The sequence below is a fragment of the Sprattus sprattus genome (genome assembly GCF_963457725.1).
Source record: "Sprattus sprattus genome assembly, chromosome: 6".
Classification (NCBI taxonomy): domain Eukaryota; kingdom Metazoa; phylum Chordata; class Actinopteri; order Clupeiformes; family Clupeidae; genus Sprattus; species Sprattus sprattus.
The window spans coordinates 35394070-35407814 of NC_137925.1; the positions used below are offsets into that span (position 1 = coordinate 35394070).

Below are 13745 nucleotides of genomic sequence, written 5' to 3' on the forward strand. Positions count from 1 at the left end.
AACACTCAGCATGCTGGAGTTACAGACGCACACACACACACACACACACACACACACACACACACACACACACACACACACACACACACACGCACATGCACACACACACACACACACACACACACACACACACACACATGCACACGCACACATAAAAACACATACACGCACACACACAAACACACGCACACGTACGCGCACGCGCACACACACACACACACACACACACACACACACAAACACACACAGACAGAGGACAGAGACAAAGAGTAGCAGAAAGAGGAAAAAAGCGAAAGACAGAGAGAGACAGAGAAAGAGAGGGAAAGCGAGAGACAGAGACAGAAAGAGGCAGAGAAGGGGGAAAGAGATAGAGAGGCAGAGAAAGAGAGGGAAAGAAAGAGAAGATGGAAAGATGGGAAAGAGAGAGACAGAGAAAAATAGAGAAAGACAGAGAGAGAAGGACAAGGAGACCGAGAAAGAAAAAGAAAGATAAAGAGAGGGGGGTAGAGAGAAATGAGGATAATTGAATGAAAAAAGAGAGAGAATGAAAGAGTGAACAGACATGAAGAGAGAGTGCAAGAGTATTATTGGGTTGGGATCATCAGGAAAGCAGAGAGGTGGACAGACAAGAGAAGATCCGTTAATCATGCAACAGCCACAGTATCAATGCAGATATGACAACTCTAACCCTATATGATAACTGATACAAAATAAATATATACATATTTTAACACGTCCGTTTTGTGTTGAAATGCAAGCTGCATCGATTATTGCATTTTTCATAGAAAGTCATAATTGTGACAAGGAAAAGCTTTTTCTGTAATACAAAAATAGTGAAGGTAATTCATCTGTTCACACAAAGTAGGAAGTGATTTGAGACTCTGAGTAGTAAACTCAAATGTTTTAAAAATTGAGATGCATCGATAATCGTTTTATCGGTTTAGAATCGATAATCGGTTTAGAAACTAATCGTTGACCTCTGAATCAGAATCGACTCGTGAGGTGCCAAGAGATTCCCACCCCTAATGATAACCCTACCACTATATGCTAACCCTATATGATAACTCTAACCGTATATGATAACCCTACCACTAAAAGATAACCCTAAAAAATATAAAACAAATAAATTCAAAACATGATTAATATTGAATATTTGAAGTCTAACTAAATGTTGTTTCGGGAGCAGCAGTAGTAGGTTTACAACAGTAAAGTCACTATATAAACTCAATGATTTCACTATAAGCTTATCAAAACTATGGTCACTAATCGGTACTACGGTCACTAACCAATACTAGGGTCACTGATCAATTCTGCAGTCTATCATTTTGCTCTTAGGCTCGTAGCCATCCCTACCGGAGAGTACCCTAAACACAGATAGAGCTGATGAGGTCACATAAACATGGCAATGCCCTCTGACCTCTCGCTGGTCATTGTCCAGGTAGAGATGCTCTGAATGCTGCTTCTGACGGTCACGCCTCCTCCATTGAGCAGGAGCACTGCGCTTTGCCCACCTACACACACACACACACACACACACACACACACATATGGATAGTGAGTGTGTGTGTGTGTGTGTGTGTGTGATAGTTAGTGAGTGTGTGTGTATGATAGTGTGATAATGAGTGTGTGTGTACTTGTTGCTGCTGGGAGCGCTGGACAGCACGTCTGCCTGTAGGCGTGGGAAGAAGCCGGGCTGGTAGCGCCCCTGGCCGATCTTCATGTCCAGCAGGTGAGGGTGCAGTGCTGTGTGGTCTATCTTCCTCAGACGAGCCTCGATGGCTCTCTCTTAACACACACACACACACACACACACACACACACACACACACGAGAACACATGCATAAACACAGACACACACACATACAGCATAGACACACCCACACACACAAACACACACACACACACACACACACACAGACACAATAAGGTACTGAATGCTGTATTGTGTTGATATTCTATACTGCACGTCCATGCTGGAGTATAATGGATGTGTGAGATGCTGGCCGTCAGACACACACCTGCGTCCTCGATGTGTGTGGCTCTCTGGTAGAGTTCCGAGCGCAGTGTAGGCGTGCGCACGTTCAGCATGCGGACCCTGTCCACGCGCATGTCAAACAAGCGCAGGGCGTGGGCATGTTCTTCGTCGTCATGGTGAAGGATCTTGGAGTCGATGAAGGAGGCGAACGTCTGCGTTTCCAGGAAACGAGACAGGAAGGGGAGGGATGGCTCCGGCTGGTCCGACAGGAAGGAGGCCTAGGGGCGGGACAGGAAAACCATATAAGGAAATGGTGGGTGTGGCTAGAATGACAGACATCCCCTGCTTTATGGTCTGCCACACAGGGGATAGGAAACTATGAACATTTTACTATTAACGTATTATAAATACAAACTATTCTTTGATATAAATATAAACTAAACTTTATTATAAATATAACTATTAAGGTATTATAAATATAAACTATACTTTATTATAAATGTAAACTATACTTTATTATAAATATAAACTATACTACATTATAAATGTAAACTATACTACATTATAAATATAAACTATACTATTTTATAAATATAAACTATACTTTATGATAAAAGTAAACTTTACTTTATTTTAAATATAAACTATACTATTATATAATATAAACTATCCTATAATATAAATATAACTATTAACGTATTATAAATATAAAACCATACTATATTATATAATATTAATTATACTATAAATATAAACTATATTATATTATATAATATAAACTATACTATATAATATTAGTAGAGTGTGCGTGTGTGTGTGTGTGTGCATTTGTGTGAGAGACAGAGAGACAGTGTGTGTGTGTGTGTGTGTGTGTGTGTGTGTGTGTGAGTGAGAGAGAGTCACCTTGTCAAAGTTCTGCATCTGGTCTCGGTTGGAGAACCAGGCCTCCTTGTCCTGGCTGGGCTGGATGACAAACACCTCGTAGTCAGCAAACATCTGGGTGAAGCGGTTGGCGAACACCTCGCGCACCTGGATGTTCAGTCGCTGCGTCCACCACTCCTCAGAGTCACACTGCAGCCTCGCGTCCTTACTGTCACACACCTCCTCTTTACTGTCCACCTGCACCTGAGCGCACACACACACACACACACACACACACACACACACACACACACACACACACACACACACACACACACACACACACACACACACACACACACCGATGTTATACAAACGTTGATGTGTGGTGTTTGCACATCTTTGTGTGGTGTGTGTGTGTGTGTGTGTGTGCGTGCAACGTGTGTGTATATATGTGTGTGTGTATACATGTGTGTGTGTGTGTTTCCTGACCTTCTCCAGACTGATGCCGGTCTTCTTGACCAGCGCCTGCAGACGTGCAATGGTGGCATTCTCTCGAAGCAGGGCGGAGTCCAGAGCAGCCACGCCCACATTGCCATTGCGCTTGTCCTCGTGGCAGCGTGGCCGTGGCCTGTGTGGGTGCGGGTGTGGCGCGGCGCTGCCCTCCGGTGGCAGGTTGAAGCGCTGCAGCGCCTCAGTCAGCTCCCGCAGAAACTCCCCCCGCTGAGGGAACTGAGGTAGGTCCTCCGGCAGCTCAATGAAGTGATTATCAATGTCCACGAAGCACAGGTTAGCCTAACACACGCCCACACACACACACACACACACACACACACACACACACACATACACACACCAGTGATTATCAATGTCCACGAAGCACAGGTTAGCCTAGCGTACACACACACACACGTACACACACACACACACACACACACAGTATTAACATTCGTCTTTGGCATAGGTCAGTTAAAACTGTGTGTGTGTGTGTGTGTGTGTGTGTGTGTATACGTGTACGTGTGTGTGTGTGTGTGTGTGTGTGTGTGTACCTCCTGCGGTAGCTCCAGTTTGGAGCGGTCCTGTGAGCCGTTGGATTGCAGGCCCATGAGGTAGGGGACGGGGGCATCCAGGAAGTGCATGAGGGAGGAGGGGAGGATGGGCACGTACACGTGCTGCCACTGGAAGGGGAACATGAGCGCCGTGATGCTCTCTGCCACCGTCATCAGCCGCTGGTAGTCTACAACACACACACACCACCATTAGCATCATCATCATCATCTGACAAACACACACACATCATCATCATCATCATCTGACACACACATCATCATCTGACACACACACATCATCATCATCATCATCATCTGACAAACACACACACATCATCATCATCATCATCTGACAAACACACACACATCATCATCATCATCATCTGACACACACATCATCATCTGACACACACACATCATCATCATCATCATCATCTGACAAACACACACATCATCATCATCATCATCATCATCATCATCTGACAAACACACACACATCATCATCATCATCATCATCTGACAAACACATCACCATCATCATCATCATCTGACACACACACACACACACACACACACACACACATCATCATCATCATCTGACACACACACCATCATCATCTGACACACACACACACACACACACACACACAATCATCATCATCTGGCACACACATCATCATCATCATCTGACACACACACACATCATCATCATCTTAAACACACACCACCATCATCATCATCATCATCATCTCACACACTCACTATCATCATCATCATCATCATCATCATCTGACACACATCATCATCATCATCATCATCTGACACACACACACATCATCATCATCTTAAACACACACCACCATCATCATCCTCCTCATCATCATCATCATCATCTCACACACTCACTATCATCATCATCATCATCTAACACACACATTGTCATCTCATACCCACACACACATACATCATCATCAGACATACACACACACACATCATCATCTCACACACATCATCATCTAACAGCCACACACACACACCATCAGCATCATCTCACACACACACACACACACACACACACACACACACACACACACACACACACACACATCATATTACACACACATCATCATCATCGTCACCCTAACCTCATCATCATCACCCTATCATCCTCATCATCATCATCACCCTAACATCATCATCACCATCATCACCCTAACATCATCACCCTATCATCATCATCATCATCATCATCATCATCAGCACCCTTTCATCCCCGTCCTGGGTTGGAAGTTGGAGGTGACTCACGCTGGGAGTAGAGCAGGATCTGGATCTCCAGCAAGGCGCAGGTGAAGAGCTGCAGCACGTTGTCGGCGCCCAGGAGGAGGAAGACGTCGGCCAGGGGGAAGTCGAAGAGCGGCAGCTCGGCGGTGCTGGGCCTCTGGCACACCACGGGCGCGTAGATGCCGCTGAAGCGCAGCGAGCGTCCAGCAGGGGGCAGCGGCACCTCGTACAGCACGTTGTACACGTAGCTCTCCAGGGGCAGGGGCGGGGGCTGGGGGGAGGTGGCGGCGCGATGCAGCTGTTCCAGAACCTTCTGGCAGGCCGACTGGAAGGCCAGCGGAGCCAGCAGACAGATGCACTTGGAGACGTAGAGCGTGTCGCGCGTGATGTCGTAGGAGTTGAAGCGCTGCAGGCGGGCGGGGCCGGGGCGCTCGGGCGGGGCCGGGGGGGGCGTGTCCTGCTGGGTGAGGTGGCACTGCGCGGCGTTGTGCATGTGGTAGAGGGTCTGCATGGCACTGCAGATCTGCGGCGAGCGGACCTCCTCGAAGAAGGTCAGGGCGAAGCCGTAGGAGCGCGAGCCATCCTCACGCGTGATGATGAAGGTGTGGAACTGCGGCTCACACACCTCCTGCTGCGTCCGGAAGAACAAACCCTTCGGCATGCAGAGCTGAGGGGGCACAGGATAGCAGAGGTTACACACCTTGTGTGTGTGTGTGTGTGTGTGTGTGTGTGTGTGTGTGTGTGTGTGTGTGTGTGTGTGTGTGTGTGTGTGTGTGTGTGTGTGTGTGTGTGTGTGTGTGTGTGTGTGTGTGGGCTGAACGATCGATCGTTTTCGACCGAAAATCGCGATCTCAAGCATTACGATTTTGGGATCGTCAAAGCTGCGGTTTTTCTTGGTGCATAATAATAGCCTAAGCCTAATAATTTCGTCAATAATTCCCATGCATGCTCAATCAAGGCTCTGTGTCAGCTACCAATCACAAAGCTGCAGGCTGCGCGTGACCAGGTGACGTTTGCTCCACTCCAATCAGTGTAGCTCGACATTCAACTTCAAGCATGGCTGAAGCGGGAGAAGACGCAGAGCCGACGCAATTATTGTCAAAGAAAAACAGCACGTCGGTCATTTGGCAGTATTTTGGATTTGAGGCCACTGATGAACACCAGAAACAGGTGATTTGCCAAACATGTCGTGGAAAAGTGGCTACAATCAATGTCAATGTGTGTGTGTGTGTGTTTCCAAATGTACAAGTGTAAGAGCGCCGATAAGTTTGTTGTCAAGCTGTCGTTAGCTGGTCAACTGTTAGGTTAGCGCAATGCAACCATTTATCCTAGGGGTAAAACCCTTTCATGGGTAAACTTTGAAACCTCCCAATAAGCTACTGCTTGCTTCTGTTTAACTGCGGAATGCCAAGGAACAGAGAGATACAAATGCGGTTCCCCCTATTTGTGAAGCCCTTACTAATGGGCCAATGACGTTTTTGTAGCAGATATCAGGATGGTGCAACCACTGATGCCACTATACTATTACGGATTGAAAGTTGTTTTTTGTTTTTAGTGGAATATCTAAGAAGCATATTGCTGCAAATGAATTACCAATTACAAATGAATTCATGGGCAATAACTTAATGTGGTAGTACCACCTGACGTCTGCTGTTAAAAAACGTCATTGATCATATGACAACAGATGATATGTTATGAATACTGTGTTTTGAGGTATCCTTATGGCTTTTCAGACTAATATGTAACCATTTTGACATCTTTTGTTGTTGAGGAAAATGTAGGGTCATTTTATTATTACAACTTAATTTATTATTATTATTTTTTTACTATGTTTCACTTCGTCTTGCCACTTTATTTGAAGAAGAAGCACAGGTTTCTGAGTACATGGGTTGAATTTCTGTAACTGCTGCTGATGTTCATAAGCTAGCTCCTTTGAGCCACTTTGCACTACTTTTAAGGTAAGACCTCTTTTTTGCTCCACTTTGTTGTTATATTTTATCATTTTTATGTAGCCTACGTTATTTTACAAAAGTGCAATTATTTTGATCCTGATGAGCCATTGAAGCAAAAGTTTACTTAAGAAAGAGGGCTCCCTTTTTATTTGACTTTTTTCTTAGGTACTTGAATAAACAGTCTTGCATTTGAAATCTGTTGCCAGCAAGTTTTCATTCTTGCATTACCTTAATGGAATTCATTGGTTGTATTAATTTATACTGAAACTTGATTTAAAGAAAATAAATCGTGGTTGAAATCGAAACCGCAATCTCTACCAGAAAAATCGCAATTTCAATTTTTTCTTAAAATCGTTCAGCCCTAGTGTGTGTGTGTGTGTGTGTGAGAGAGAGAGAGAGAGAGAGAGAGTGTGAGTGAGTGAGTGTGTGTGTGTGTGTGTGTGAGAGAGAGAGTGTGAGTGAGTGAGTGAGTGAGTGAGTGAGTGAGTGAGTGAGTGAGTGAGTGAGTGAGTGAGTGAGTGAGTGAGTGAGTGAGTGAGTGAGTGAGTGAGTGAGTGAGTGAGTGAGTGAGTGAGTGTGGGAGTGTGGGAGTGTGGGAGTGTGGGAGTGTGGGTGTGTGTGTGTGTGTGTGTGTGTGTGGGGGGGGGGGGGGGGAGTGTGGGAGTGTGGGTGTGTGGGTGTGTGGGTGTGTGTGTGTGTGTGTGTGTGTGGGGGAGTGTGTGTGTGGGGGAGTGTGTGTATGTGTGTGTGTGTGTGTGTGTTCTCACCATGCCAACAGCATCCTGGTCGAAGGGGTTCCACTCCACATTCTCAGGGTAGTGGGCCAGAACCTTGGACTTAAAGGTTCTCCTCAGGGGACTCTGCTCAAAGTTCTCCCCTGAGAGATAAATGGAGAGAGACAAATGCAGACAGAGAGAGAGAGGGACAGGGAGAGAGAAAGGGAGAGAGAAAGAGAAAGAGAGAGAGAGAGAGCAAAATGACACAAAGACAGAGAGAGAAAAACAAATTGAGACAAAAGGCAGACAGAGAGAAAGAGAGAGACAAATGGAGAGAGGGGCAGACAGAGAGAGCGAAAGCAAGAGACAGGTAGAAGGAGAGACAAAGGGGGAAAGAGAGAAAGAAAGCAGGAGACAGGAAGAGACAGAAATAAAGAAAAAGGGAGAAGGAAGGAAAGAAAGGGGAAAGACAGAAATAAAGAAAGATGTGTTAAGGGAGGTTTCAGAGGCACATGACCAGGCACCCAAGGTGACAAAAATACACCCCAATCAATCAATCAATCAATTAGTCAATCAGTCAGTCAGTCAATCAGTCAATCAGTCAGTCAGTCAGTCAGTCAGTCAATCAATCAATCAATCAATAAATAGAGACAGACAGAAAGTCAAAAACACAGAGACACAGGGAACACTCAGCAGCGTGTGATTGGTCAGCTACACAGCAGCCCGTGATTGGTCAGGCATTCAGCAGCGCGTGATTGATCAGAGACATAGGACCCCTGTGATTGGTCAGGCATTCAGCACTCTGTGATTGGTCAGGCACACAGCAGCACGTGATTGGTCAGGCACAGAACAGCACGTGATTGGTCAGGCACACAGCAGCACGTGATTGGTCAGGCATTCAGAGTAGCAGGTGATTGGTCAGGCATTCAGAGTAGCGAAGAATACGGAACACAGAAATCAAAGCAAGGCCAGTGACCATGGCAACTGTGTTCAAAACACTGGCACCAGGAGACGAGGGAGAGGAGAGGAGAGAGGAGAGGAGAGAGGATGGAGAGGAGAGGAGAGGAGAACAGAGGATGGAGAGGAGAGGAGAGGAGAGAGGAGGGGAGAGGAAAAGAGAAGAGGAGGGGGCGAGGAGGAGAGGAGGAGAGAAAAGGGGAGGGGTTGGAGGAGAGAGAGGAGGAGAGGAGAGGAGGAGAGGGAAGTGGAGAGGAGAGGAGAGGAGAAAAAGGGGAATGAAAAAGAGAGAAGCACTCCCGTCACCCAGAGAAGAACAGCTTCTGTTTGGACATAAAGTAAAAGCAGTGCAAACTCTTTGTGTGTGTGTGTGTGTGTATGTGTGTGTGTGTGTGTAAGAGCATGCAACATAACTAAGAGCAAGCTATTTCTTAGAGTCTTTGAATGAAAGCAGTGACTACAATCGCAATTTAAAATCCCTAGTTTAAATGACTTAATGTTGTGTGTGTGTATGTGCGTGCGTGTGTGCATATGTGTGTGCGTATGTGTGTGTGAAAGCATGAAAAGGGTTGTGCCAGGAGTTTGAAGGGTTAAAGGCCACAAGCGGAGATCAAGTAACAAGGTCATCGTCATGGTTACCTTCATCTGCACCCAAGCTTTCTCCTTTGGCACCATCTCTGTGTCTAGAGGCCTTTATATACTCGCATAGAGCTAAACACACACACACACACACACACATTAGAAACATCATTAATCATAAACCACACACACACACACACACACACACACACACACACACACACACACACACACACACACACACACACACACACACAACACAGCGTCATTAATCACTGTCACACACTTGACAATACTGGTGTAATTCCAAACACAAACATACTGACACAAGCACACGCACATCCATGCACACACACATCCGTGCAAATGTACACACACACATACAGACATCCGTGCACACACACATCCATGCACACGTATACACACACACACACACACACAACCGTGCACTCACAAACACACAACCGTAAACTCGCACACACACACACACACACATATCCGTGCACATGTTCACATACATCCGTGCACCCGCACACACATACACACACCCTCACACTATGGGCAGCTCCTGATTGGGTAACCCCTCACACTATGGGCAGCTCCTGATTGGGTAACCCCTCACACTATGGGCAGCTCCTGATTGGGTAACCCCTTTAACTGGCTGGAGGCAGGTTGAGCAAAGGTCTGATAGCCTCATGATTCACACATGATCCATTCCAACCCACACACACACACACAAATACACAGAGGCATCTCATTCTTTCTCAGACACACACACACACTCCAGCCTGCTTGTCTCACACACGTCCAGCCTGCTTGTGTGTGTGTGTGTGTGTGTGTGTGTGTGTGTCTCTCTCTCACACTCACACACTCACACTCACACTCACACTCACACACACACACACACACACACCTGCTTGTAATTCTCTGATAATTATTTATTATTTTCATCATTATTATTCACTTAGCCTAACCCTCACCCTAACCCTAGTAGCCTGGTGTGTTTCTGAGCATGTGCAGCATTTGACGATTTAGATATTTATATTTTTGACAGTTTGCAGCTTCTGTGATGTGACAACTCTCAGAGGTAGAACTTCTCATCCTGACTCTAGCGAGGAACACAGGCTCTAGAGAATAACACAGCTCTAGAGAATAACGCAGCTTTAGAGAATAACACAGCTCTAGAGAATAACACAGCTCTAGAGAATAACGCAGCTCTAGAGAATAACACGGGCTCTAGAGAATAACACAGCTCTAGAGAATAACACGGGCTCTAGAGAATAACACAGCTCTAGAGAATAACACAGCTCTAGAGAAGAACACAGGCTCTAGAGAAGAACACAGCTCTAGAGAGGAACACAGGCTCTAGAGAATAACACAGCTCTAGAGAGGAACACAGGCTCTAGAGAAGAACACAGCTCTAGAGAGGAACACAGGCTCTAAAGAGGAGCAAGGACTCTAGAGAGGAACACAGGCTCCAGAGAAGAACACAGGCTCTAGAGAATAACGCAGCTTTAGAGAATAGCACAGCTCTAGAGAGGAACACGGGCTCTAGAGAGGAACACAGGCTCTAGAGAGGAACACAGGCTCTAGAGAGGAACACAGGCTCTAGAGAAGAACACAGGCTCTAGAGAACAACACAAGCTCTAGAGAGGAACACCGGCTCTAAAGAGGAGCAAGGACTCTAGAGAGGAACACAGGCTCTAGAGAAGAACACAGGCTCTAGAGAGGAACACAGGCTCTAAAGAGGAGCAAGGACTCTAGAGAGGAACACAGGCTCTAGAGAGGAACACAGGCTCTAGAGAGGAACACAGGCTCTAGAGAAGAACACAGGCTCTAGAGAGGAACACAGGCTCTAAAGAGGAGCAAGGACTCTAGAGAGGAACACAGGCTCTAGAGAGGAACACAGGCTCTAGAGAAGAACACTGGCTCTAAAGAGGAGCAAGGACTCTAGAGAGGAACACAGGCTCTAGAGAAGAACACAGCTCTAGAGAGGAACACAGGCTCTAGAGAGGAACACAGGCTCTAAAGAGGAGCAAGGACTCTAGAGAGGAACACAGGCTCTAGAGAGGAACACAGGCTCTAGAGAAGAACACTGGCTCTAAAGAGGAGCAAGGACTCTAGAGAGGAACACAGGCTCTAGAGAAGAACACAGGCTCTAGAGAGGAACACAGGCTCTAGAGAAGAACACAGGCTCTAGAGAAGAACACAGGCTCTTTCACGTTTCAATGGCTGCTTACCGCCACCGTAGGTCATCCTACACACTTGTAAAGGGAGTACATCCTATTCTCTGATATTCATCATGGCCCATCACGGTAAGTGCTCCTCTCATGATGCATTATGAGTCCAATGCCTCTCTACCTACACTGCTGGCCTCGGAAGAAACCCCTTTTAAACACAGTTAATGTTATGGTGATATAAACCCCATGAAACACTATTAATGTCAATGTGAAATAAATCCCTTATAACACAATTCATGTCACTGTGAAATAAACCCCTTATAACACATTTAATGTCACTGTGAAATAAACCCCTTATAACTCTGTTAAGATTTTGAAATGAATTGTGTGGAGGATGACCCCTTGAGATGCAGCATCTCGTTTTCGTTAATGTTACACTGGGGAGTTTCTCCCAATGAAAGATGTCCATTTTAATGGTGCAATGGTAAAACAAATGCTTCTGTAGAGGACACGCCCCCTGAACCATATTTAATCTGTTCTCCCATGAATACTAATAATAATATTACTACTAATAATAATAACACTCTGGCACTCTGAGATTCCTTTGAATGAAAAGTGCTTTAAAAATAAAATGAATTATTATTATTATTATTATTATATGTATATAGCGTCTGCATACTGTAAATCACTGGCAGCAGCACTTCCGATGCTAGTTTCGATGTCCCCCTTCTGAGAAACACAAACCTTATTGTGTCGTCGAACTCCTTCTGAGAAACACACATGTTATTGTGTTATTTCCGCCAATGCAACTCTCCCGAAGGGGCTCGGTAAAACCCGTGTGGTTTAGGTTAGAGTGCAAAACTGAACTGCGTTCACTGTTCAGTAAAAACGAGCACTGCGACGAGAGGACTGTGGTCTTTTAACCAGTTACTTACCTAGGACTGTCAACTACAGACTAGCCTGGACAATTTGGCCTACAGAATGTTTACAAAGCAGCACGTCGCAAGACTTAAGGCTCCGGCCTACTGACGCGAGCTGAGATTTTGAACGATACGGGGGTCGAGATGTCACCCCAACTAGGCTACTCAAACCAACTAGATCATGGATGCAGCATGTCGCCGTGTCTATTCTGTTTTCCTCTCACCCTATCTACGACTGCTGAAAGGTTAAACCTCGTCGTGCTACACTGTTACTGTTCTGCGCGTCGCAAAAAATACATGATCATTTCACCTTGCCATATGAGGCTAACAGGTACCAAATCGCATTCCTTCAAATTCCATTTCAGTCAAACACAATTACTTGTTAATTATATGCCTTAGAACACATTTCAAATTAATCTGATCTTGTTTAGATAGCGAAGCCAACCCCGTGACGCGTACTTGCCTAGTTGAGATGAGAACAGCAGTCGATGTTGTTTTGCATCACCTTAAAAGCAGCCTACACAGGCAGCCTACACAGTCGACATCATTTTGTCTAATGAATAAACACTCATACATTTCGAAAAAGCTGTCAAATTCTGCTGAAATAATACATGTTTCAATAGTCGTACCAGAGAGCTCGTCAGGTTCCAGACCGCTTTCTGTGTCGAGTCCGCAGATCACGAAGTAATCTGCGAAGCGGACGGAACTGGAGCTGAAGCCGGTGGTCATCCTGAGTCTGGACCTCAGACGGGTCCCCTCCGGTCTGGTTCTCTCCTTCTCCTCGGCGTTTTAGTAAGACGCATCGTAGTAGACTCTGAATCCGTTAGGTGCAGCCATTGCGGACATTCGGCAAGGCAGGCTTGAAAATCAGAACAGGCTTATGAGGCGAGAGAATTGCATTGTGGGCCTTCTCCTCCAGCTGTTTTCATCTGCTTTGTACTGCGCATGCGCTTGATGCATTAAATATATTACGTCACTATTCTGCTTCTAGCACATACCTATCAAAGGCGTCTTCTTTCCTCCCACAAGATGGCGATATCGTTGAGTTGTACAGAAAGGGCACAGTGTATCACCTTGCCAGAAATTTGTAATAAAATAGCTAAACACGATGATAATGTATGGAGTCTCTGTTGACAAAAATGAAAACCACATATGGACAGAAGATTTACGAAAATTGGTCATGGCTTAGTGCAAAAAAGTCCACTATACTGTTAACTGTTACTATAGGGACCACTAATATGCTTCTCTTTAGGAATTGACCTTTGCAACAGAAT

At 45.6% G+C, this 13745-nt stretch overlaps 1 protein-coding gene across 1 annotated transcript in view; it reads right to left on the reverse strand.

The window, feature by feature from the left end:
* The window catches only part of dennd5a (DENN/MADD domain containing 5A), a gene marked incomplete at its 5' end in the record, with an annotated part of 28860 nt that extends 15660 nt beyond the window's left edge, over positions 1-13200 (reverse strand). The window contains 10 exons of the mRNA XM_080840448.1: positions 1364-1511; positions 1635-1785; positions 2020-2254; positions 2880-3101; positions 3330-3632; positions 3887-4074; positions 5192-5834; positions 7887-7996; positions 9432-9503; positions 13101-13200. Coding sequence (XP_080696574.1) covers positions 1364-1511; positions 1635-1785; positions 2020-2254; positions 2880-3101; positions 3330-3632; positions 3887-4074; positions 5192-5834; positions 7887-7996; positions 9432-9503; positions 13101-13200 — 2172 coding nt within the window. The remainder of the gene's footprint in view (positions 1-1363; positions 1512-1634; positions 1786-2019; positions 2255-2879; positions 3102-3329; positions 3633-3886; positions 4075-5191; positions 5835-7886; positions 7997-9431; positions 9504-13100) is intronic.
* Between the last annotated feature and the right edge of the window lie 545 nt (positions 13201-13745).